The sequence below is a fragment of the Coffea arabica genome, chromosome 3c, assembly GCF_036785885.1.
Source record: "Coffea arabica cultivar ET-39 chromosome 3c, Coffea Arabica ET-39 HiFi, whole genome shotgun sequence".
Taxonomy (NCBI): Eukaryota; Viridiplantae; Streptophyta; class Magnoliopsida; order Gentianales; family Rubiaceae; genus Coffea; species Coffea arabica.
In genome coordinates this window covers 43,789,419-43,816,962 of record NC_092314.1, presented here as the reverse complement: position 1 = coordinate 43,816,962, position 27,544 = coordinate 43,789,419, and the positions used below count along the sequence as shown (strand labels likewise).

Here is a 27,544-nt window from a genome sequence, read left to right as displayed (position 1 = left end):
GAAATTATAGATCTAGACCATGATTCTTAGAAGAACCATAATTGGTTCCATCATTTCCAACAGACTTATAGAATGCTTCCAAAAAAGAGCAGATTTTCTTTTCCATTTCGAGCATATTCTTATATTCTATGATTGATTTTTGCAGCACCTTCTTTTATCCTGTTATTAGTCACATCCTTAAGCAGTATCTTTTAGCAATTTTTAACAATCAATCATTGACATCATGGCAAAAAAATTATAATGTTTAAATACGTATGAAGATGTGTCTAGTTCAGCCTTATCCCTGTGGTTACACTCTTTTTTTTTTTTTTTTTTTATACGGAACGAAATATATGCTTATTTGATCTAATGAGGAATAATCAAAAATTATTAATGAAACATTACAATGTGAAAAATATTATTAAAGGTCTAAAAATGTCTGGATAGCATCTAAGCATTTTATAGTTTTGGAACATAAATTTTTGAACATAGTTTGTTGGAGAAAATCATTTATATATCATACAAAATTCGGAAGTTTGGATTGTAGTTTATATATCATACAAAATGCCTGACTTAAACAACAAATAATCAAGCTAGCTAGGGCTGACCACTTTCCATGAGTATATTATCTTATTTGCTCATTGGAGACAGAGAAGGTTGTTTTGTTGAAATTTTTGTTTCCAACCTTGGATCAAGAAGAGGCATAAACTATGCCTATGCATACCTTATGAATGCCAAATCACAATACGGTACAAGAAGACAATATGCAGTGCACATAATTATCAACAAATCAGAGGCATTCCTGATTCCACACAATAGTGAAATATGCCTAGTATGGGAAACAAAATACTGCAAGTGATTTTTCTTTTTTAATTGTTCCACAAAAGCAAGAAATTGGAAATAACAAAAGACGTGAAAATTGAAGAGCATGTGTCTATGTTCGTGCGCCAACTATTCATAATCCACCAACACAATGATGATAAGTTGATTTTTTTTTTGTCATCATTATTTTATTTATATTATGCTATTCTATTTTAATCTAAAAAGGAGGTCCAATTGGATCTACAGAGATCAATTCGAACTGAACCATCACCGAACTTTATAGGTGTATGAAACACTCGTATGAATTTTTTTAAAACAATTATATATTATTGTAATTGATGAAAAGTAGAATTTAAAAATTGATCGCCCGTCCCAGCAGATCTCAAGGACATGGTAGTGGCCGACAGCCTTAATGATAATGATGATAAGTTGATGGGTTAATTTCACTTTGTCCCCCAAACTTTGGATAATTATCCACTTCAGTTTCTAAACTTTAAAATAGGACACTTAAGTTTCTAAACTTATAAATACCTCCCACTTAAGTCCCTAAACTTATAAAATGGGACACTTAAATCTCTAAACCCTTATAAAATGGGACACTTCGACCACCAATGGCTTTCAGGATTTGTTAACAATTTTCCTTAAGTGGGAGGTATTTATAAATTTAGGGACTTAAGTGTCCCATTTTGAAATTTAGGGACTGAAGTGGGTAATCGTCCAAAGTTTAGGGGGACAAAGTGGTATTAACCCTAAGTTGATGACTACAAAACAATAACAAAAATGGGGACTAGTTGATGGTTTGTGGCGATGTGCCCCTGTCAAAGTTGGAGATTATTGGGGATTTGGGACCTTTAAAATTGTGAAATGGCAATTTCACCACATAATGCACACATTTTAATGCATTAATTGTCAACACTAAGAAAAACAGATGTAACACTACTTGCATGTCGATGTCTCGGCATCTACATTTAAGGGAGTTTTTCTGAAAATCCAGTAAAAGGGTGTAAATATATCACTAGCATCAACTCATAAGCAAACCAAGAAAACCGAAAGGTCTCTCTGGCTTTTTGAAGGGATTTCATTGAAATGCCATTGCATCTCTTGCATCATTAACAGATGTGCTTGAAAATTAGCGTAGATAATTCATGGAAGCGATGTTTGCACTCCTCAATTAGCCTCCAAAGAGTGAATTACACTAAATGGGAGTGTCAATTCTTAGTGAGTGAGTGAATTAGAGTGTTGGAAGCTAAATGGGAAATGCAAATGTCAATTCTTATAATTCATGGGTTAATTACACTTTACGTTCCTTTACTCTAAATATATGCACTTTACCTCCTATAATGATTAGTTGAATGTTAATGATAAACTTTCTATCCAAGATATTGATAAAATGACATTAATGCCAATACATAATGGTTGTTGGATATTGCTATATTTTAAGTTAGAATATGGAGCGCTTTTTGATAAAAGTACCGAGCCACATGATATGAAAAAGTAAAACTAAAATAATGGTGAAATACAAAAAAAAAAAAAAAGGTTAAAAAATTGTGTTGTAGAGTTAAAAGGTTTTAAGAGCATCTCCAAAACTCCTACACTAGATGTCCATCTCTTCTCTTTCTTACTATAAATTTAGGAAAAACAACAATTCATTTGATAATTTTTGCTTACCTACATTTTCACCAAATTTACACGAGTCAATAAAATGTGAATTGAGATTTTATAAAAACATTTTCCACTTTTATTTTATTTTTTAATTACTTTTTTATACCATATAATCACATAAAAAATGCATGGTAACAAAAAAAAAAATTCTCAAATACCCTTCAGTCCGAATGCATAAACCAAGTACCATTTTTAGTACTTAGATGAACAATTTGAGTTGCTTAGACTTTTGTAAATTTTGCAATTTTCTTATTATTGCTAGAAGGTCAAATGCATGGTGCAGGTGTACTCAAATGGATTTAGCAACTATTGAAATATGTTATTTGTTAGGGTTACATTTATTATAAATGTTAATGAATTAGTTTGTGATATCTTGATCAAGTAAAATATACCTTTATTCTAACTCCGATAATAATTTAACCATGACAGATAAAGCGTATAAATATATTTAGAGTTTAAGGAGGCAAAATGTTACTAGGAGTCAAGTTCAGAGGGCCAAAGTGTAATTGATCCATAATTCATCCGGGATATTTTGCCTTGAATAATGTCCTCTTTTTCTTCATCTGTGTCTATCCTTAAAAAAAAAAGATTAAAAAAAAGGTCCCTTTCTTTCGGTTATCTTTGTCATTTTCCCTTTCCCACTGGCGTCGTTACATACATCAAATCTCAGTCATTTCCTCTATAAAAACCCAGGACTTTCTGCTCCAAAATTCTAGCACAAAAACTCAAATTCACTGATCTAAGTATATACAGTGTCCAAAAGCAAACATTCCACTCCAACCCGATTGATCTTTAAGCAATGGCAGAGGTTGAAACAGTGAAGAACAAGCAAGTGCTGTTGAAAGATTATGTTACAGGGTTCCCAAAAGAATCAGATATGATCATCAGCACAGAAAATACTATCAGCTTGAAAGTACCAGAAAACTCAAATGGGGTTTTGGTGAAGAATCTCTACTTGTCATGTGATCCTTTCCTGAGAAGTTTAATGCAAAAGCCGAAGCCCAATAGTAAATCCGTATTTCCTGGTTTCAAGCCTGGCTCTGTACGTGATTTTTCTCAATCTTTCCTCTTTTTTGACTGTTAATGGTTTAATTTCTCATTTTAATTCTGAGATTAAACCTTTCTACGCTGTTAATACAGATGGAGTGCTGGTAATTTTATCTACTTAAGATGTTAATTGGTTGCATGATTCTACTAATGATCAATTGAAACATGTTTAAATTTGGGCATGCGCAGCTTAAGGATATCTTACTTCTGCTTACTTTTTGGCGATTGAAAAAGATTGTTAATTGTGGATTGAGAAGCTAAAACTCTGGTAATTTGCTTAAAATCTTGTTGAAAAGTAAGATCTTTTTGCAGTCCAAAAACTTCGATGGATAAAGAACTTACTCTGCCAAGAGAGAATTACTAAACTCTTGAGTAAAAGATCTGAATGCTCCTAGAGCCCTGTTCTGTCTCTATTCCTTTATACATGGAAACTGAATAAACTGAAAATAATTAACTAAAATTGGTAAAGTGTCAGTTGTGATTCATGATTGTTGTCAGTAGTCCAATTCAAGGTTTTAAGTTTGCTGGACTTAACTAATTATACTGGTGATAACTGCAGCCTATCCATGGCTACGGGGTAGCTAAAGTTGTGGATTCCGGCCATCCTAAGTTTAAGAAGGGTGACTTGGTATGGGGAATGACTGGATGGGAGGAGTACAGTCTCATTCAACAAGCTGATTCACTTTTCAAGATCGAACACACCGATGTCCCACTTAGCTACTATACTGGAATTCTGGGTAAGTTCCATGCTTGATTGATAAGTACAGTATTTCTGGACATGGGAATTTTCCAGCTAAAAATGTTGATGTTATGATTTTCAATATTCTTGCATTTTTCTGAGAACAAGAACTCCATAGCAACATATTTGAAGGAACTCAATGTATCGCTGTGGAGCATTAGTTTGTGAATTCCTAGTGATTGTCACCTATGCTTGCCAGTTAGTCGAATAATCAACATCAGACACTGCTTCACATTATGGTTCCTAATTGGGATACTTCTTCAATTGTATTGGCTGCACCATATTGTCTTATGTCCCATATTTTAGTGTAGTATTAAGTTGTTTAAGTCACTGTCTTAAGAGAGAAACTTCATTTACTTAGTGGCTAGTATTCTTTTCTGCAGTCCTTTGCTTTGAAATTGTAAAACTTTTCCACTTTGTATAGGTATGCCTGGTATTACTGCCTATGGTGGATTCTATGAGGTCTGTCATCCCAAGAAAGGAGAAAAAGTATATGTGTCTGCAGCATCTGGTGCAGTTGGCCAGCTCGTTGGACAATTTGCAAAACTGATGGGCTGCTATGTGGTTGGAAGTGCTGGAAGTAAAGAAAAGGTAGATGACCCTCCTTTGCTTTGGTCCTTCCAAGTTTTACAGGAAAATCCGTCAATTTGAACCTCACATCTCAGAAAATTATGCTGTAGCTACAATCAGCATGGATATAGCTGCTACTTCTATTCTAACTAGTGGCTGTAGTTAGTCTCAATTTGCTAGTTTCTCCCTTTAGTTTTGTGATCAAAACCTGTTCTTCTGCAATCCAATTCTCGATGACTTTGTTTTTTTTTTTTTCCCGAAACGATATTAGAACTATATTGATCATCAACTAAACTTTACATTTGGGGCAAAGGCCCCTCATTTCTTTACAAAAGTGCTCAACAGCACAGAGGATTGAACCATTCCTCATCATGAATAATGCCTAATGCATAGTCTCCAACTTTAATGCTAATATGATTATCAACTTTAGAAATTGCACAAAAAGAGCACATGTGAAACAGAGCTTTCAGGCTAAGAATATCATCAACTAGAGTATACAGTTTGATATTGGAAGCTCTTCCGGAACAGATTTGCTGAATGAGTTGCTTGTTGCAGCTCTGTATGATGACTTTCCTCCAGCCTTTGACTACTAATTTACTCATAGCTAGCTTGATAGCCTCAGCTTCGTCCAATTGTGGACAATTGTAGCTTCTTTCATGCATTGCCCAAGCCGCCACCACCACATTTCCTTTTGACATAGCAGTCACCCCTATTCCCACCTCGTTACTGTTCGGTTTCCTTAGAGCTGCAATCTTCACTTGGACCACCTCTGCATCCTCCACTTCTACTCTTTGAAACTGGTTTGCAGCTGTTTCTACTGTGCTCAACTGCTCTTTGTCTTTGTACACTTCACAAAACTCTATCCACTCCTCTTGAGCTTTCTGAATTGTTTTCAAAGCATGCCTTTGGTTGTTGTTGAATTCCCACTCATTCCTACTTTTCCATACTTGCCATAAGATATTCACCGTTAGACCCAGATGTTCATCACCAGCCTGTCTAGATCTGGCTCCTGCAATTTCATTCCACCAGTCCTTGAAACAGCCTTGTTTCTCCCTAGCCCCCTCCCATTGCACTGGAGCTATCTGCCATACTTGCTTGGCCTGTCTGCAGTTCAAGAGCGCATGGTCCACAGTTTCCACCCCCTCCCCACAGACTTTACAGATGGGATCTCCTTTTTGCGTTCTACTAAAGATTACTTCATTGACTGGGAGAGCATTGTTGATGCATTTCCACATGAAGGTCTTCAGTTTGTGCTTGATGTTTAATTTCCAAAGGCAAGACCACATCTGTTTCGATGACTTTGTTTGCCAGTGCTTTTTCTTTGTTTTCGGGCACAGTGAACTTGAGAAAGGGAACGGATGTGATTCGGCCCTTTTCATTACTTTGATCATTTTAGTATCTTGCTGAGGTCTGAACACCATTTGAGCTATTTACTGTATTACCTGATACATGTTTGAACTTCATCTTGTCAGCCTCCTCCATACTACCCCTCTTTTCCCATTCCCCTTTCCCCGGCAAAACAATTAGAAAACAAAGCAAGACAAAATTTGTAAAAATATCATCCACACTTCATGTTGGCCATGGACCCTTTCTAATCTAACTTACCTGCACTTCTAATGCATATGACAAGGTTGATCTTTTGAAGAACAAGTTTGGTTTTGATGATGCTTTCAATTACAAGGAAGAACATGACTTGGATGCTGCTTTAAAGAGGTATGTAATCGACTTTTTGTCTTCTAGATTTTCCTTAAGACAGTCATTTGGTGTCTAAATTTTCCTTGGAAAAGAAACTACAGACAAATGACACAACAGTCTAGTTCAATAACTCAAAATATCTACTGCAGCTCAGCCAAACCTGTGAATTTTCTATTAAAATATTGTCAAGCCAACACTTTTCATGAGCTTTTGAAGATCTGCCATAAAGAAGAGCAGAAAAGAAAAAGAAAAGCAGGAAATACCCAATTTTCGCATAAATGTTTGAACTTGATCTGCTATACAATCCCTCTTTCCTTTACTCGAGCATATGTATGATTACATAGTCTTCTCATTCTAATTTTCTGTTTCAATGTCATAAAATGTATGAAATCCAGATAACGTACAGAATCCAACCTTAAGAATTTGATTCAACCAGGTTCTGCTTGCAAAAGATTCATGCATTCAAAATTTCTGTGGCTAGTATTTGGTCCATTGGCTAAAGTGAATTGAATGCAATATCGGTCATTAATCATCAACATTTGCTTCAAATCAGGCATTTCCCTGAAGGAATCGATATCTACTTTGAAAATGTTGGGGGAAAGATGCTGGATGCTGTCCTCCTAAATATGAACATGTTTGGTCGAATTGCTGCTTGTGGAATGATCTCACAGTACAATCTTGACGAACCTGAAGGAGTAAAGAACTTGATAGTCGTCATTCCGAAAAAACTTAACATCCGAGGATTTACTGCTTCTGATTACTTTTCCCTTTACCCGAAATTTCTGGATCTTGTATTGCCTCATATCCGCGAGAAAAAGATAACATATGTGGAAGATATTGCTGAAGGAATTGAAAGTGTCCCTGCAGCCCTCATAGGTTTGTTTAGCGGCCGCAATGTTGGGAAACAGATTGTTGTAGTTGCTCGTGAATGAATTCTGCACAACACTTCTGTCAATTTGTGTGGTGGTTTTCTGCTATAAACTAACCTATCAAGTAAAGCTTCCTCCTTTCTACGAATGATGAGGGGCTTCAGTGGTGATCAGGTTCAGAATGGAAACTTAGCAGGTCTTATCATTGAAGTCGAGTGTATCTTTTGTTTAACCTATAAATAGTTCAAAAGTTTTCGGGTTTGAAATTCAGAGTCATATGTTTGATTTACTCCCTTGGAATTTAATCATCTGCTACATTGTTGAATTGTTTGATATTCGCATCCACAAACTTTCTGAAATACGAAAGAGAAAGAATGGCCCCAAGAACATAATTTGTTAATAGGTTCAGAAACTAATGTTAAAGTTATTATTATGTTACAACATGGCTTCACCTATGGCGACTGTTTGCTGACAAAAGTTACAATCATATCCACTCAGCTTCACCAGCAACCTATGGGCGGCTGTCTAGTTACGACCAGTAAGACTAGGCTACAAAAATGGATCATGACAATGAAGTCGTTGATTCAGAACCAGATTCAGAAGAAGAAGAAGAAGATTTGAAGTTGACTGAACCTTCAAAGACCGCTACAAACGACAGGGAACTTGCTTTCTATATGCAGGCATTGGAGGGTACGAGGCAGGCCTTTGGTGGAGCTTCGGTCAACGGGGAAACCTTACCTTTTCCTGAGGCCACCTGATCTTATTACTATGCTGAAATGGTCGAATCCGATGCGCTCACAGATGGAGAAAGTTAAGGACCGACTGTTGGCAGAGAAAAGAAAGATTGAGGAGAGTGAGGAGAGAAGAAGAAAGGCAAGGGGATAGAACAAGAAAATAGCCAAAGAGGTACAGGCAGGCACAGAGGCTGAAGGAGAGGGCCAAGCAAATTAAGCAAAAGAAGGATGAGATATATTATAGAGTCTGTTAAGAAGTGGAGGAAAAATAGGCAGCACAGTGGCTTTGCAGGAGGTGACAAAGATTGCGACATGGATTTTGTTTTTTGTTTTTTTTTTACTTTGGGGTATTCCAGTCTTTTGGCCAGACTAATCCCTTAAGGTTCTGTAAAATTTTGTTCCAAGGATACACAGCGAGGCAGCACAGAGGGATCGATTACGAGTGCTGCTGGTAACTACTAGATTATGGAACCAGTTGAACTATCCGCGAGAGGATGGATTTTGCTTTTGAATAAATAAAAACTGTGACTCCATTGGATTTGAGAGGAAAATTATAAATTCAATATAGCTGTCTCTTATTCATGTAGTAAATTTAATATAATCTACGTAAGAGGAAGGTTAAAGCAAGTTTTTTTTTATGGGGGGTACCTTTTGGCTTTTGGCAGTAATTATTAGGTGAAAGAAGTATTATAATAAATTAGAATTTATTTTTTTATAGCTTGTGAGTTTTAAATGGATAAAAAAAAAACTCCTTTTTGTTGATTCCTAGGCCAATTACAAGAGCTTTATTCAATTCTCTAAAAAGTATGTAAATCCTTAATTGGTACTAATTAACTTCACAATTTTATACAAATTAAAAGATGAAACTTAGAAGTAGGGTTGTCAATAGGGTCAGACTAGTTCGGACCATTTGATAAGAAAGAAAAAAAAGCTCAATAAGTGTTATGTTTAACAGAATTCGGTAGAGTTTAAGTCTAAATAATAGGTCCAAATTAAATATGAGCGAATTTGGATCTCACTAGACTCAAATCTAGTTAAGTCCCCACCCATTCACATGTAAAGTTATATGCATAATATCTGTGCAATATGCACAATATATAATGTCAAGGCAATTAGAATTGGTGTAAACACTTTTTGTCATCTTTGAAACATCCAATTTCACCCTTATAAAACTAGATTTTTACCTTAGTCACCTAATCACATCTCGTCAATACAATTACTCATAATCATTTTAAATATCAAAAAATTACTATAATGACGTACCCCAAAGTTCTTTCATGAAAGTTATATATAATTTTTTTTTTTGTGTATGTAACAAATAATACTTATACAAAATTAATTCATTTTAATTGTTCCCTAGATGCCCTCAACACTAGCATATATATAATTGCATATTAAATTTTTTTTTCTGAAACGATAGAAATTATATAATTGCATATTAAATGATGTATATAATAAATAATTATACATACTATAACATTAAATGATGACCCGAGCTTGAACTTTCTAAACTTCTTTAAAAAAAAAAAAAAAAAATTTCTAAACTAGACTCGAACCTAAAAATCCAAAACCTTTATTTATTTTTTGAACTGAGGCCCAATTGACACCCCAATCTATATAGTATGTTTTAAACCCTAGTAAGTACTGGTAGCTAGCAACATATCCAGCATCGGGCTTGTGGCCAGTCGTATTCGTATTAGGTAAACGCCGTTCGTGGTTGAGCACCTCCCCTACCACCGCCGCAGCCGCCGCCGCACTCCATCAGCATGGGTCGTATGCACAGTCGCGGGTCTGCTTCATCTCCCTCTTCTCAAACAAACAAACAAACAAACAAACAAACAAATGCAATTTCTTACTCATGCTCTTTTTTGCTGAATTCGTTTGTAAAGCAAAGGACACTGACTTTTTCCTCTTTTTTTTGTTTTTAAATTTTCCGGTGGTTGGAAAATCCAGTAAGGGTATTTCTGCATCGGCTCTTCCTTACAAGAGAACGCCGCCAAGCTGGCTGAAGATCTCGTCCCAGGATGTTAGTAGTAGAATTTCGTTGTGTTGCTAATTTTCTAGGTTTACAAGTTCTTATTGTTCTTTTTTTTTGGGGACTTTTTTTTCTGGAAAATTGATAGGTTGAAGATAACATCTGCAAGTTTGCAAAGAGGGGAATGACACCGTCTCAGATTGGTGTGATTCTTCGGGACTCTCATGGTATAGCGCAGGTCAAGAGTGTCACTGGCAGCAAAATCTTGCGTATCCTCAAGGCTCACGGTATATTTCAAAAAAAATCATTTTCCTTATTGCATTAGCATTTCTTTGTTTGATTTTTTTTATAACAATATTGTTGTTTTTTTTCTTGGTTCGGTGGGTAGGGCTTGCACCCGAGATTCCAGAGGATCTGTACCATCTGATCAAGAAGGCAGTCGCAATCAGGAAGCATTTGGAGAGGAACAGGAAGGACAAGGATTCCAAGTTCAGATTGATTCTGGTGGAGAGCAGGATACACCGCCTCGCTCGTTACTACAAGAAGACCAAGAAGCTCCCTCCCAACTGGAAATAGTATGCCTGCCCTCTCATTCCCCCCCTCCCCCCAACCCCCCTTTTACTCCCTGTTGATTTTTTTTTATCGTCTGTTTAATGTGTTTGTTTAGCTGATAATTACATGTTCTCTGTCGCAATGTGTTTGTTTTCATTTGTATTGAGATGCCAAGATGCCAGTTTGCTCGTTGGGCGTCGTGTTTTCATTACTACCTACTGAGATGCCAGTTTGCTGGTTAGGACTTGTGGCTGTTTTAACTGTTGGGGTTTTCCTGTGCTTCTTCAAGTACCTCTTTGGTGATCTGGCGGAGGAAATGGGAGATAGGTTTTCAGTGTTGGTTTTGTCCTGCATCCTTAGCAAACTACTGGGCAACAATTTTTCCTTTGAAAATCATATAAAGTGTCATTCATGCTTGCCAAAATAAAAATCTGATCTGTATGAAGTTTCCTCCTCCAGCCTCCATGATGCACACTTTGGAGAGCTTTCCACACTTTGGAGAGCTCCATTTCCACACTCTTTGCCACCCTCAATCATCTTTAAATTCTTAATCATAATCTCTTCCGCTTGTATGAAATGGTTCCCCATTTTTTTGCCTGTCAAGGCAATCTTCACGTTGTACCGTTGGAACTGTCCACAAGATAGTCAGAAAGTCAGCATTGGAGCTCTTGTTGGTTTGGAAAGAATTGGTTTGTGGAGCTGATTGAGGTTCCTTCCTCGTGTGTTGTCCGGTAATTTTGAATAGAATTGGTTTATGGAGTTGTTTGAGGTTCCTTGCTTACCTGTGTTGTCCGGTAGTACATGTGGCTGTCCTGCGATTCTGCAATTGTTTTTCATTGCATCCACACTATTCTGCAATGGTTTTTCATTGCATCCACAATCCATTTGTACGTTTGGAAGTTGTTTTCAAAACATATTTTGGAGAATTAAACAAGTGTGTGATGCTTTTGGTTTTAGTGGAGCATGCTATACTTGACAACAGTCTGAATAGTGATGAATATCTTTTGGCAATGGCCCTGCTTTTGACAACTATGCTTGGTCATTACGTTAATGCAACTTGCTTTCAGTTTATCTTTTTGAGCAGATGCTGATAAAACTCTTCATTTGCAGTGAATCTACTACTGCCAGCACCCTTGTGGCCTAGGCTCAAGGAGATGGCTTGGAGCTTTTGGGATAGCAGATATTCATAAACTCTATTAGGAGTGGCATTTTACTTTCCATTAGCTTGGGAAAAGTTCTTTGTTGAGCCAAATTTTGTGACGTGATCCTATTGTGATACTTGACAGTGGATTACAGCTCAGGATAATTGATGCTTTTAATGTTCTAGATTTAACTAAATACTTGCAGCCGGGAGCTTTATTTCCTGTTTATGTTCATTCATGATTTACTTTTGCTTGTGATGTTAATGCAAACAATGCTACCTTCCGTGGGTGATGCTACAAGTTGAAGTGAAAAGCATTTCTCTGCTTACAGGCTAAAAGGGGTTTTGTTGTGAATGTATGACGATTAGGCTATGGAAAACAGACTTCTAAAAGTAGTAGTATTTTCCGTTCCTTTTGAATAGAAGTTGAAAAGATGGGATGTGCTTTAATATGGGAAGCCACTGGGTTGATGGGGGCATATTTACTCCAAAATTGGAAACTATTCAATCTTTAAGGGCATTAGGCTCTCAAGGCCAAATCATGTTTGGTTCCATCCAAGGCCCTTGAAGCAGTCTTTTATTTTTACTGCCCCTTGGTTTCAAAATTATTCATTTTCGCATAAAGGAATACTTTATCTTTTGACAAGAAAAAGGAAGAAAAATTTGCTCCAACATATAGGCCAAAATGAGATTTTGGGCTCTCAAGCAGGAGGCCGAAACCTTGTAATTTGCAACATGAAAATTAGTTGTAGTCTAAAACATCAAAGTAGGTATGCTTAATTTGACCTTTGTAGCTTCTACCGTTCTTTCAATTCTACCGTTCTTTCAATTCTACCGTTAGATGAATATGTATCCAGCAAGAGAATTAGTTGTAGTCTAAAACATCAAAGTAGGTATGCTTAATTTGACCTTTGTAGCTTCTCCTGTCTTTCAATTCTATCCAGCAAGAGAGGGATGAGAATTAAGAAGCAGGAACGGTGGATGAAAATTAAGAAGCAGGAACGGTGGATGAGAATTGAACCTCCAAACTTCTAATTTTTAAAATTTCAATTTTAATTGCTATAAATAATCTATTGTATTTGTTTATATATGAAGGGAAATGTAAAAATTTTATTGTCCTTGATTTATTTGTTGGAAATTTGCTTGCCCAAAAAAGAAAAAAAAAAAAAAGGCGAAACAAGAATTATTGTGCTGTAGAAACTAGAAACAGAAAGCAGGTGAATTAAAAATGGTGGGGAAAGTAAAAAGGGGGAGGTTAGTGATATATGAATTTTAGAAAACGAATTTGGTGACGTAAGCTATGAGGAAGCCTTCCCCCAAAATGGTGAACTTAAGCTATGATGCAGCTTTCCTCCAAGTTCCAATTTAAAATCTTAAAAGAATCATGTAGTGCGATTAGACATAACGATTAAAGTTGACAAAAGGATTAATATTATACTATTATGTTTTAATTGGTTAAAGGGGTAAAACTTGCCGGTTAATAGTTGAGGAGCCAAAAATTAAATTTTGTAATAGTTTGAGGGCCATTCTTTTTAGTGAACTTTCTCATTAGTTTCCTAAAAATTAGTTATATTTTGCAAAATAAAAATTAGTTTCCTAAAAATGGTATCTACAATTGTCCAAAAAACAGGTTCATCCAAGAGAACAGCTACTTCCATGAGAGCCATAAGGATTGACATGATCCTGATATCAACTATGCATTATTGAGACCCCAAACACAGTTCTACCATGGGATGAAATGATATCAATGATCAAAATTGGAGAGAGTTTAATGTCTCTTTTCTGTTTTATTTATTTATTTTTAGATTGAGGATTAGTCAATCTTGTACAAGCTTTAGTTAATAATTAGCCTTGACCAATACCCTCTTTTTCTTCATCTTTCAAAAGAAATAAGTAGAAGTCATTTTGTTTCTTTTATCTTGCATATTTTTAACTTTCTATATCCAGCTACTGATGTCATTACCTACATCAAAAGCTTAGACATTTCCCTCTATAAAAACAGAAGAGTTTTGCTCCAAAATCCCAGCAAACAAACCTGAAAAGAGTTCACTGCTCTAAAGTATATACAGCGTCCACAAGCACACACAACACACATTCTGCTGCAAATAGATTGATATTTCAGCAATGGCAGCAGAGGTTGAGGTAGTGAAGAACAAGCAAGTGCTGTTGAAAGACTATGTTACTGGCTTCCCGAAAGAATCAGATGTGATCATCAGCACAGAAAATACCATAAGCTTGAAAGTGCCAGAAAACTCAAGTGGGGTTTTGGTTAAGAACCTCTACTTGTCATGTGATCCTTTCATGAGAGGTCTAATGCGAAAGCCGGCGCCCAATCGTAGAACCCCGTTTCCCGCTTACAAGCCTGCCTCTGTATGTGATCACATCCTCAGATTTCTTGCAGATACATTATTTTTCTTGTTTGTGCTTTAATCTCTTGTTTTAATTCTCTGAATCGGATTTTATATGCTGTTAGTCCAAAGCAAGGTGCTGGCATTTTTGTCTACTTGAGATGTTAGTCAGTTACATGATCCGGCTAGTAATCAACCGGAACATGTTCAAACTTAAAAGATTTTAGCTTATGGATGCCCTTTTCTCTGCTTGCTTTCTTTACAGAGATTGAGAAAGATTGAGATCCTTTTATATGTCAAAAATTTAGTTGGAAAAACAACTTACTCTGCTACTAGAGAGGAAGATAAGTCACCAAAAAACTTCCTTGAAAAGATTTAGAGTTTTGAGTAGTTTCAAAAGAATTAAACGAAAGTACTGACGGGTGCAAGTTGTCATTTATTGTGATTGTTGGTAGTTGTAGAGTTCAAGATTTGAAATTTTGACGCTTGACTATTTGTAATGGGGTAACTGCAGCCTATTTACGGGTTTGTGGTAGCTAAAGTAGTGGATTCAAGCCATCCAAAGTTCAAGAAGGATGACTTGGTATGGGGACTGGCTGGATGGGAGGAATACAGTCTCATTACAGAAACTGATTTGCTTTTCAAGATCGAGCACACAGATGTCCCTCTTAGCTACTATACTGGAATTCTTGGTAAGTTCGATGCTTGATTGATAACTACTATATTTGTTAACAAGTGAATTTGCAGCGCAAAAATTTAATGCTCTGATTTTTGAAACTATAGTATACTCTGATAGCAAGAAATCCACAATCTAGTATTTCTAGGAATTTCATGTATCTGTATGGAACATTAATTTGTGAGTTGTTTGATAATTTTCACCTATGCGCTAATGAATCTAATGATCAGCCTTACACTGCTTTACATGACACTCAAAAATCATGATATGACTTTCAGTCTATTGGCTGCACAATTTTTGCTTTATATCAGAAATTTAGTCTAGTCTTAAAGTTGTTTCAGTCCCCATCCTATTCATCTATGTTATTGAGAGATAAACTTCATCGACATAATTGCCGCTGTTACTTTCTGCAACATTTCACTTTGAAAGTAGAAAAGCTTCACTTTGTTTAGGTTTGGCTGGCATTACTGCCTATGGTGGATTTTATGAGGTCTGTAATCCCAAGAAAGGAGAGAAAGTATTTGTCTCAGCAGCATCTGGTGCAGTTGGCCAGCTCGTTGGACAATTTGCAAAGCTGACAGGCTGCTATGTAGTTGGAAGTGCTGGAAGTAAAGAAAAGGTAATTGACCACCCCCTATGCTTTGCTCCTTCCAAGTTGTACAGGAAATATTGATGAACTTTAGCCTCAGATCTCAGGCAAACATTATGTCTGAATGATTAGCATGGATGTAGCTACTATGAAATATCAACTGTTTTTAAGAATTTCTGTTAAATGTTTGGCACAATTATCAACTTCTATAACCTCATACCGAGTTGAATTTGCAGCCTGCTACTTCTACTCTTAACTACAGGCCGTCAGTAGTCTCAGTTTGGTAGTTTCTCCTTTAACTTTGTGATCAAAGCCTGGATCTTCTGAAATCAAGTTCAACTAAAAGTTTGATTATGAGAATTTGGAAAATCTAGCCAGTGTGATTTGGCTTTTTTAACCATTCCGATTATTTGATTTGGTATGCTACTGAGGTCTGCCACCATTTGCAGTCCCTTTGCTGTGTTACCTGGTAAATGTTTGAACTTAATCTTGTTTTCCTACTCCATTCTCCCCCTCTTTCACTTTTCACCCTGCAAAACAAACATAGAAAACAAATTTGTGAAAACTTCAACCTCACTTGATTTTAGCCATGGTCCATTTCTAACTTTCATGTGCTTCTATTAATTATTTGACAAGGTTGATCTTTTGAAGAACAAGTTTGGTTTTGATGGCGCATTCAATTACAAGGAAGAACATGACTTGGATGCTGCTTTAAAAAGGTCAGTAATCTACTTTTTTCTATTCTATCTTTTCCTTGGAATAATCACTTGATGTCTAAGTTTTCCTCAGAAACTACAAACAGATGATTCACTAGACTATAGTTACATGACTCAAAATTTTTTTAACATAATCTGTGACTCTTTAATTAGGCTTTCTATACAAGTATTCTCAAGCCAATATTGTTAGCAAGCTTTTGAAGATCTGCTATCAACAAAAGCAGGAAAGAATAAGAAAAGCAGAGACTAGCTGATTTTCAGATAAATGTTTGAACTTGATTTGCTATACAATCCCTCTTTCCTTTACTCGAGCATATGTATGATTACATATTCTTCTCATTCTAATTTTCTGTTTCAATGTCATAAAATGTATGAAATCCAGATAACGTACAGAATCCAACCTTAAGAATTTGATTCAACCAGGTTCTGCTTGCAAAAGATTCATGCATTCAAAATTTCTGTGGCTAGTATTTGGTCCATTGGCTAAAGTGAATTGAATGCAATATCGGTCATTAATCATCAACATTTGCTTCAAACCAGGCATTTCCCTGAAGGAATCGATATCTACTTTGAAAATGTTGGGGGAAAGATGCTGGATGCTGTCCTCCTAAATATGAACATGTTCGGTCGAATTGCTGTTTGTGGAATGATCTCACAGTACAATCTTGATGAACCTGAAGGAGTAAAGAACTTGATGTGGCTCATTCACAAGCGAATCAACATGCGAGGATATTCTGCCGCTGAATACTATCCCCACTACACAAAATTTTTGGATCTTGTGTTGCCTCATATCCGCGAGAAAAAGATAACATATGTGGAAGATATCGCTGAAGGACTTGAAAGTGTCCCTGCAGCCCTTGCAGGTCTCTTTAGCGGTCGCAACGTTGGAAAACAGGTTATTGTAGTAGCTCGTGAATGAATTCTGCTTAGCACAGAAATTTTGTCACTTTTTATCAATCTATAGAGTGGTTCCCTGCAATAAACTCTCCCTATCCAGTTCAGCTTCCTTTTTCTGGATGATGAGGGAATACTGTTGTAAGGTTGAGAATGGCTACTTAGAAAGGCTACTATTGTAAGTCCCAGTGCATCTTTTGATTGACTTCAGAGTATATCAGAAAGTGTTTGAAGGTTTCAATTTCAATGCCATAAGTCTGATCTACTTCTTCCAATCTTGTTGTATGCTACATTGTTAAATTGTTGCAGGATCAGGAGGTATCGAAGCATTTTTAGTATTGGCATCCATGATTCCTCAAGTATTAAGCATCCAACTTGACATCAATTGGAGATAAAAGATGAAAGAATGGCCCAAGAACATTATTAATTTGTCCAGAAACTAATGTTAATGTAGTACGTATTCACATAGGGACATTCTGAGTAGCTGGTCTAGTAGGTACAGGCTTACAACGATATAATTTTTTTTGTGGTGGTGGGGGGGGGGGGGGGGGGGAAGAGAGAGATCAATTCTTTTTTTTTTAATAAAAAATACATATAAGAAAAAATTCAATATTTTTATTAGTTTAAAATTATTTTAATCCAGATGATGTTAAAGTAATACGATAATATTAGATTCTTCCCTATTTTCTTTTTTTGCAAAAATTTAATTTTCTATCTCATTTTCTCCTATTTCATTTTCTTTTCCTAGTATGAATAAGTGTGAAGAAAAAAATTTGAGAAAATTCTTTTATTTTTATGTTTTTGGAACTCTTAGGGTGAAAAAAACGGAAGAATAATCATTCTAGCTTTTTAACTTTTAATTATATATAAAAAAAGGTAAATAACCATTAGAATTTTTTTGAACATACTAGTTAGGTTAACAATGAGGTAAAACGCTTAAAAAATAATGTTAAAGAGTAAAACAATTGTATCACTATAATTTAAAGGGCTAAAGTGATAATGACAATGTAGTAATGCTGTAAAATAAAAGGGTAATTTTATCCAAACTTTGTTAATACGCTGAATTGAATTACCTATGGAGGGTAAAGTAACTAAAGATAACGTTATGGAATAAATTAATAGTAGTGATATAATTTAAGAGAGTACAGTGATAATAACCCTAATCTTTTACAATAATATACAATAAATGTGAATACGTACATACACACGATAATTTTGGTTAAGTATAATTTAGATATACTAATAGTAATAGCTCTTAACCTCAATAGCATTTGCCGTATATGCATTAAAAGAGACTTCTCATGAACAGGATGATTTGGAACATTTATATATTTCTAGTCAAAGGGTTTATCAATTCGTTGAACAAACTTCAAACTGGCATCCTTAGTTACTTACATGATAAGCCATGAATTAGTTTCAGTTTTCTAGTTTTTTTTTAAGTCAAAAATCCCAAGAAATCTTGAGACCTTGTCGCAAGCCCCTAAGAATGGTAGATGGAGAAAAGCAATTGTCAATATAACTGTTTCTAAATGGTTTAACAATTCGTAAACACAATATAATCTATTACAAAAAATTATTTCTAATTTTGTAACAGAGATATAAATATTAAGTTACTATTCATGCAGGCCTTTACACGTTAATAAATTTTGTCAGAATTGCGTGATGATATATCAACTTCAGATTCTAGTTGTTTTGTTGTGTTAGTGACCAAAATCTCGATCTCCAAACCTATTGATAGCCGTGTAGCCACAACCATGTAGCTGCCGTTAATCCCCTTGATGTAATGCTAGTCATGGGAGGGACATTTCAAAATTTTCTTCCAAGAACGAATACTTGTTCAAAATGATTTCATTTCTTTTGTTGAATGATGATTAAGGTTTTACCTGCTTTTTCAGCTGACGAATTAGTCTGCTATATTTGTTTATCTGTAAAGGGAAACGTAGAAAATTTGGGATTCTTGATTCATTTGTTTGATACTTTCTTGGCAGAAGCAACTAAAAAAGAAAAAAAAGAAGGATTATGGTAAGAGGGATTATTGTGCCGAAGAAGCAGAAATTAGGTGAATTAGATGGTAGTAAAGAGCCTAAGAAAGATATGAAGAACGAGGGTAGTGGTATAGCAATTCTAGAAAACGAATTTGGTGGCTATAATGAGGTGATTGCGGGTGGTCAAAGTGCTATCGAAAGAGGGTACATCGAGGAGAAGAAGGAGAAGAAGAAAAAGAAGCACAAACACAATGAAGGTGAAGATAATGGTGATGGTTTACAAGGGGGTGGAGAAAGGAAATGACGGTGGGAAACAGTTTGATATTGATGAGGGAAGGAAGCATGATGGGAATGTTGTGGAATTGGTTGAAAAGAAGAAGAGAAAGAGAAAGAAGACTAACAGTGTAGGCTCTGGTTATCATGTTCGAGAGAAAGATTTTGAGGATGCAAAGAGTGGCAGGATGAAAATGGGGAGGGCGTGGAAGAATTAGTGCAGGTTCCGAATGGGGATGTTGCTGAAATGGTTGATAAAAAGAAGAAGAAAAAGAAGCAAAAACTCGAGGTGGATATGACTGCTTCACAACAAGATGAAACTTATTTGGCAGAAAATGAAGTGCAGGAGAACAAGAATCAAAGTGGAGAAAGGGTTACTCTTGAAGCATTTGCCGAAGACTCTGAATTGGACAGTGTTCAGAAGCGAGAAAAGAAGAAGAGGAAGAGACACGAGAGAAAGCAAAACGATGTTTCGAGTGCTTTGAGCAGGGGAGTCTGGCTGAAGTGCAACCAGAAGGGTATGCTAATGCAACTGTGAATGAGGAAGTGGTTGCAGATTTGAAAAACTGGAGTAAAGGGAAGAAAACAAGTGCCAAATTGGTGGATAATGGTTCGGAAGACCCTAACCAAAGAATAGTAAGAGAAGAGTAAGCTTTTCAGCCCCTTCATCTGATGATAGCTAGTGTGGGCAACCGGTTTTCAAAAGTAGAAGATGAGGTTGTGAAAGAAGCTGTCCTTGAATGCATAGAGGCACATTGCTTAGGTGAAGAAGGTTTGAAAATGGCCTTGAACTGCATGTTGTACCCTGAAGTCAGGAATTGCTGGAAGAAAATAGGAACTTGCTTAGCAATCGGCCTCAAAGTGCCATCTAACATCATGCTCAAGTTTTGTTTTGAAGGGATGAAAAACATAAATGGACTGAAGAAGAGATCAAACCGGTCCATGAGTTCCAGGAGAAACATGGGAACCAATGGAAGCATTTGGCTGATGAACTTGGCAAACATGGGATTCACGTGAAGGATGCTTAACGCTGAATAAGAGTTAAAAATTTGAAGAGAGGATGCTGGTCTCAGGAGGAGTACCAGGTTCTATTTGATTTGGTGAACGCAGATCTGAGAATGAAGCATTCTGAAGAAAAAAAATCCAAGCATGGTATGTTCCGGGACAATATTCCTTGGTCCGCATTTAGTGATAAATTATCCACTTGAACTGATGCAGATTGCGGTATGAAATGGTACAAGCGGTTAACATTGTCTATAGTGGCTGAAGGGTTATGGGCTCATGCAGATGATTATTGCCTAACTGATGCACTTTTCCAGTTGGATGTGAGCTGCACTTAAGATGAAGATTGGGCCAATCTTCTTCATCACAGACCTGGAGATGTATGTCGGAATTGCTGGAATCAAATGGTTCTTCATATAGTGATCGTGGGAACAGGTCATTTGCTGATCGAGTTGAAGTTTAGCAAAGTGATAATGTTCAGATTTACTTAAAGCTAGAGAGGCCTTGGATAGCCAACCTGTCACACAGTTTCACTAGTTACTGCACAATGTAACTCAACTTTGTCACTGAGAGACAGAGAACTTTCTACTGTTGAATGGTTTTGTGAATAAGCTCAGTAGTGTAGCATCTACACCTCTGAAGAGATCAAAGAAACTACAGTGCTACCAGGCTTTTATTGAACAATTAAATATGTAGCATCTGCTAAGAATTGTTGTCAAGCAAGCGTTTTGTATTGTACTTCCTTTCATTTATCAGTTTTAGGTAGTATGCTTTAGCAGGAATTTTAACTGACTGGCATTTATTTAGATTTTCGACTCCATCTCTTCTCAAGTATCTGATTTGGGGTATAATCAATCTTATCTAATGTGGATCTGTAGTCTTCTTGAAATTAAAATTGCCATCTAAGCCATGCTTTAACTTTTCCGAATCTTCCAATATTCATTCTAACATGCAACATTTTCATTTGAGAGCTCATAGAATTTCCATACTGAAGCATGAATCTACTTAGAAACTTCGCTACCTCAACTGTCCCCAAGTCCTCTTCCTCAACCAAATCCTAGGCCCAAGCCAACCGCATCACTCATCTCCCATATGGTTTACAATGTCAATTTCAGCAAGGAAGAAGCTGCTGAGAGATTATAAGAGGTTGCAGCATGGAGATAATAGAATGCTCTGAAATGCTGTGATATTCTTTTCCTGATGATATGCCTTTGAACAAAGGTGTGTCCTAGTTGACTTAATTCGTTTGAGGATTAGCCAAATAAGCCCCCAACTGTGATATTTCTTTCTCAGATGTTTCATCCAAGTACTTGCGCAGATTTCGGACGGAAGTACATGTTGTAATATTCTAGAATATCAGCACAGTTTATTATACAATGTCATGGGAATACTTTCATCCATCGTGTCTCTATTGCATGATCTATATCCTGATTGTCCTAAAAATTTGAAGCTCTAAGCATGTTCAGTGAGACTAACTGTGGATATATCTGCAAGAAGAGGGAAAATTTGGAACAGAGCTGGACAGCTGACCGATTCTTTTCAACGTCTGCATATGTTTGCAGTATCTCATCCTCAGTGTTTAGGCCTGTTTTAAGTGTCATTTGCCAATTTGAAGGCCTTTGTGCTCCCTTTCTTGAAATAGATTTTCATAGTTCTAGTCTTACCATGGTTGATAGGATTGTTTATTACATATGACTTGCTTTACTGCTCTCTGGTGTACCTCTAAAACAAATTTCCTGTTGTAGTTGGCCTTATAGACAGACTTTTGGTATAGATATTTGCAAGTGACATGATGAGTGAGAAAATATTGAACCATGAATACTGTTGTATCCCCTGTACTGTCAAGCTGACCTGCTATGGCCAATTGGCATAGAGGATTTAGGTGGAGAAGAGTGTATTTTAAGGGCTTCTTTAGCTCATTCGAATCTACTTTGATTCAGGGGAGAAAGGAATGTTTAGATGTGGCTATTGCTTGCATGAATTTGTTAATCAGCTTAGGGATATTTTGGTTAACTGGTTAATGCCTTGGTTATTGCTAAAGATTCTTTCGGATTGGTGAAGTTCCAAATACTGAATCTGAACCACCAGGAATTTGCTTATACTCTTACTTGTAAATCGACTGAATTTGATGGGAAAAGCGAGCTATTTTCGGAGGGGAAATTTTGAACTGAGTGGCAAGAGTCTATATTTGTAAGGTTGTTTACTACTGCTTGTGCTTGGATGATAAGTCCCAGTTTATGTGAAAGAATTCTGTCAAGAGAAACATGTTCTGACTGAATAAAAGAACAAAAAGGGATCCAAAAGTTTTAGTTGTCATTTTGTATGGGGTATGGAAAGTTTTGGATTTAGGTCATACAAACTTTAGGTGGCATTTTCTTGCATCACCAAAAGCATTTCGTGGTTTCACTTCCACTGTCATGAATTTGATCTTTCTGTTGCGATTTCCTTCTCCTCTCTGATTGAATGCTAAGCTTGTGAGGACTGTTCTTGGGGTGCCAAATTCGGTATCCAGCACAATTAGAGCCAGAACTTTCTCAAGGCATTTGCAGCTGCAGAGATTGAGAATTTCACCCAACCTGCCCTGACCCCAAGGCCATTATATACATCTGGGGCCAACAGGATATCTCCTCTTGGAATATTATATAGGCGCAAATTGCCTTGGGTGCTTGACTTGGATCCTGCGCATACATAAGTTTGTGTAACATGGTTAAAGTGATAACATTTGGCATGACAATAGATGTTAGTAGTATGTCCTTTTGGAATTTGATTTTGACCAAACTCAAGATGAAATGAGCCTAAGTTGGGTTTTGTTAATTGCACTAACGTTAAACTGGAGTTTCAGTTTGACCAAGCACAAGAAGAAGTTATTAGCCCAATGAGTATATATATCTATTTATACTCCTTATAAAAGTCACTTGGGATCCTCGGTGACATATTTTCTATGTCAACCCAATGCCACCTATAATATTGCGCCAAGTGTCCCATTATTATTTACAGTTTAATTTTTAATAATTCAACTTGGTTTGGTTTAACACAAGTGTAAATAATAACAGGACACTTGGCACAATATTATAGGTGGCATTGGGTTGGCATAGAAAACATGTCACCGAGAATCCCAAGTATATAAAAGTAGGGCGGGTACGGTGGGTCTAGGTAGATCATGAAAGTTGGATGTGGTCTTAATTTTTTATTACGTCCAAAATACCCTTCCTTCTCTCTAATTATTAGATTTATTTTATTGTTACCATGATAAATAAATGCAGCAGTTAAACAGGAAAAATTTGTGATTTTACTTAAATTTGAATTATGAAGACAATAAACATAAAATAAAACACTCCAATCTAACATTATATTCAGACTGCCAGAAGCTTTTATATTCAGTTTTTATCCTATTAATCTTGTCACATTATATTCAGACTGCCACATGTGACAAGTTACTATTACTCACTCTAGAGCTTCTTACATTCTACCTTAATAGTTAACTTAAAACATTGGAGTTACGCTGGGGGTATAGCCCCACTTTACTACTCCCTCCGCCCCACAGTCCTGTATTCCTTTTTCATCTGTCCCAAATTGTAGTCCACTTTCCAATTGAAGAATGTAGTTGCATTTTAATTTTTCTAAAATACCCTTATTCAATGTAAGTAGTTGTTACTATAAACCTACCCTATTTAATGAGAGTTGATTCTTTTTTTACCATCAATTCAAGTTCCCATAAAATTGTACCATATTTAATGTGAGGGTATTTTAGGAAAATAGCAATCTAAATTTACTTTTCTAATAAAATTAACTACTCCCTCCGTCCCACTTTGATAGTCATGTTTCTTTTTTCACACAGTTTAAGAAAAAGTAGTTAACTTTGTTGGAAAAGTAAATTTAGATTGCTATTTTCCTAAAATACCCTCACATTAAATAGAGTACAACTTTATGGGAACTTGAATTGATGGTAAAAAAAGAATCAACTCTCATTAAATGAGGTAGGTTTATAGCAACAACAACTTGTATTGAATAAGGGTATTTTAGGAAAATGAAAATACAACTACATTCTTCAATTGGAAAGTGGACTGCAATTTGGGACAGACAAAAAAGGAAAACAGGACTATCAAAGTGGGACGGAGGGAGTACTTTTTCTTAAACTATGTGAAAAAAGAAACATAACTATCAAAGTGGGACGGACGGACGGAAGGAGTATTTGTTACTGGTAGATGACCTTTCCGAGGCGTCTAAAAGGCCAATCCATGCTTGCACAAATCCCTTTGTCCTAAGGGGCTTTTATCGTTTGTGTTTTGTGTCAATGATTTTGGCGTGGCTATTTGAAAAATGAATTAAATCAGATTTAGGGAGAACAACAAGTGTCAAAACCCTGAAAGTGCCGACCATCCAATGCATCACACAACAAGTGTCACATTTTGCGTATATTTTTATTATTACGAGAAGGTGGCTGAGGAGCTTTATTAATTCGGAGATAATCTCAATCCATCGTAATTATTGCTTGCTTACAAAACCAGAAAATCAGGATGGACCCAATGACCACTACTAGCTCATAGCAAGATAACCTTAAATATGATGGAAAGCTATGCTTAGGTCAATTTTTGTAGTATTTATAAATTGAAGCCCATGTTTACGTGTCTAAATTTTTGTGATCATCTGACTTATTATGGCCAATCATTACTTGTTCGTGTGGCCCCGTTTCGCCGACTATAAAAAATTTTCAAAAGTTTTTTTTTTTATGTTGATTATTATTAATTAGGTTAAGTCCTGATTGTGGAGGATTGGATTGAACAGTAAGATGAAAGTTCTGACCAAGAAAAAAAAAAAAAAACCTTGAGTACTATTTGTTACTTTGTCATCCTCCATTTCTCTATTTTTTTCTCCATTTATTTGTTAGCAAGTTAATAAATCCTAATATCTCATGGTAATGTTTAATGTCAAAAGTTGAAATCAAAGACTAGTACAATGATTGGTGCATAAATTCTTAAAATTTTCAAGGCTGAGTATATTCCAAAATTTTGAGCTAGGAAGTTTCAAGTGTTTGGAAAATATACGAATTCTAAATATTGTATTATTATTATTTAAACCTTTATTTTATAAGTATTAGTGAATTTCATATATTGACGCAAATGTTCCTCTAGATTTTGACATTATAGCTTAGACCTTTACTTTATAAGTATTTATAAACCCTATTTGGTGCTCTCACACTTGAGATGTACATTTATCTCTTTCAAATTATAATAACATTTTTAAGACAATTGATTAAGAAGATGAAAATAAGAAAATATTAAATTACGATGTTACAATTAAAATTTCACAAAAATATTTATATGCATAAGTGATATTATATTTTGTGACCTTATAATCACGTGTAAAGCAGATGACTTATTACTAGTAATTCAAAGACAAACCGAGATTAACTTTTCAAGAAACGCCTTTTTTTTTTTTTTTTGTCCAATGCGATTCTTTAACAGCAAATACTGTACACCGCACACTCTATAACTCCAAATGATGCATGTTTTGGATATTCAGAGTTCCATAACTCCAAGTTACACATGTATATGTATGGTCAATTTTCTCCTCCTACGCGAGCCGAAATTTATGAAAGAGCATCCTGTAACAGGCATGAATAATGTCCATAATCTCAGGTTGGCTCATGCTGAAAGGTCAACTTTATCAAGCAAGTCTTTTAGTTTCTTAGTATTCAATTTTGTTTAGAATTTTAGTATCAAAGATCAAACTTTATCACACAAGTCTTTAGTTTCTTAAATTTCAAATTTGTAATGTGTCGTATATGTTGGGTAAAAAGCAAAGAATTGGCAAATATTGTGACAAGAATTGGCTTCAAATCGCGATAGAAATCACTTTCCTTTAGGCTTTATTTGTCCGGTATAACGTGCAATAACCTTGGACAAATATCCTTTAGGATAAGATGAAGTTTTGTTTGTCTTTCACTCTTGCACAAAGCAAGACAAACCCTTTGTGAACTAAGGAGTGCTTTTGAGAGAGTAAGGATAGTAGGAAAGTGATTTTCTGCCGCAAACCACTCTCTACTTGACCTCTTTATATAGGAAGATTGTTTGGGAAATAAAGGATCTCATTAAACACTTGTATGAACAGATTCAAAGTATTGTGTATGAATAGATTCAAAGTATTGTGTACACATTCATGCACTTTAATTCATGCATCTCATGATCATTAGATCAAAACATGAATCTATCCTTTCATTCAATAATTCCCATATACATGAATACATTCATAAATGAATGTACATTTTAGAAACATTCACAATACTATACATGTACCAAAAATCAATGAATACACATTAATTTCATGTATGTACATCATACAAATTTTGAAAAGTTTCCAACAGTATATATGTTGCATTGAGACGACAAGTCTATTTGGAAGGAACCTGTTTGACTAGTTGCTCAAGTACCAAGGGATTTAGGACCAATTGCAATATAGATATTGATACAGCAAATTTATAAAAGAGAAAATCATTCAAATCATCTCTCATATTTTGCGAAACGAATTTTTTCATCTTTTTATTTAAAATGTTAATTTTATGTTCTTTATAAATTCAAGTTAGTAAAATTTAGTCGCAATCTAAATTTTCAATTACTTTTTGGTCTGAAATCACCACGTGACCCATATGCAATTATTTTTTATATACAAAAAGGTCGGCTCCCAACCTTTTAGTAACAGAAATGAATATAAAATGTATCAGATCTCACTTTTTTAGGGAAAAAAAATTAGTATGGTTTAGATCAAATTCTACTTCTTTTGGGGAAAAAAATAAATATTGATCGGATCATTTTCTGTTTAACTACAAATGAGATCTAACGTTTTTGCTTCAAAAAAGACCCCATGTGTTGATTCAGGGTAAAAAGTGATAAAAAAACTTAGGTTAAAACTAAATTTTATCGACTTGATTTTATAAGGGATGTAAAGTTGCCATTTTAAAATAAAGGATGAAAAAATTCATTTGATAAAATCCTTTAAATGATTTTCCCTTTACTAAAATCACAAACACTAACGCAACATGTAAATATGTAATAAAACATCAAATTTTATTATTTATCGCGTCCAGCATTTAATCCTAGCCATCCAAATTCAAAATTATCCGTCTTCCACCATGAGCTGTTCTCTGCAATCCCACTATTGTGATTGTAGAGAATCTAGATCGGTTACATGGATTGCCAACTATGATTACACTGTTAAAGAAAGATGAGCAAGCAGTGGAGAATATCAAAACCTATGATTACTAAAGCAAGATTGCCTA

At 35.6% G+C, this 27,544-nt stretch overlaps 3 protein-coding genes across 3 annotated transcripts; all 3 read left to right on the top strand.

Moving 5' to 3' along the window:
* Positions 1-3,103: 3,103 nt before the first annotated feature.
* On the top strand, positions 3,104-7,708 carry LOC113735186 (2-alkenal reductase (NADP(+)-dependent)). Its single transcript, XM_027262164.2, has 5 exons — positions 3,104-3,505; positions 4,070-4,247; positions 4,674-4,840; positions 6,450-6,532; positions 7,068-7,708. Exons 1-5 carry the CDS (start codon positions 3,263-3,265, stop codon positions 7,444-7,446), a joined length of 1,050 nt encoding a protein of 349 aa, XP_027117965.1. The 5' UTR covers positions 3,104-3,262; the 3' UTR covers positions 7,447-7,708.
* Positions 7,709-9,722: 2,014 nt separating this feature from the next.
* LOC113735187 (small ribosomal subunit protein uS15) lies at positions 9,723-11,982 on the top strand. Its single transcript, XM_027262165.2, has 5 exons — positions 9,723-9,906; positions 10,071-10,143; positions 10,241-10,379; positions 10,481-10,667; positions 11,755-11,982. Exons 1-5 carry the CDS (start codon positions 9,884-9,886, stop codon positions 11,786-11,788), a joined length of 456 nt encoding a protein of 151 aa, XP_027117966.1. The 5' UTR covers positions 9,723-9,883; the 3' UTR covers positions 11,789-11,982.
* Positions 11,983-13,790: 1,808 nt separating this feature from the next.
* On the top strand, positions 13,791-17,255 carry LOC113735184 (2-alkenal reductase (NADP(+)-dependent)). The gene is made up of 5 exons (XM_027262162.2): positions 13,791-14,155; positions 14,648-14,825; positions 15,262-15,428; positions 16,035-16,117; positions 16,655-17,255. The coding sequence occupies exons 1-5, from the start codon at positions 13,910-13,912 to the stop codon at positions 17,031-17,033; spliced, it is 1,053 nt and encodes a 350-aa protein (XP_027117963.1). The 5' UTR covers positions 13,791-13,909; the 3' UTR covers positions 17,034-17,255.
* Positions 17,256-27,544: the final 10,289 nt, after the last annotated feature.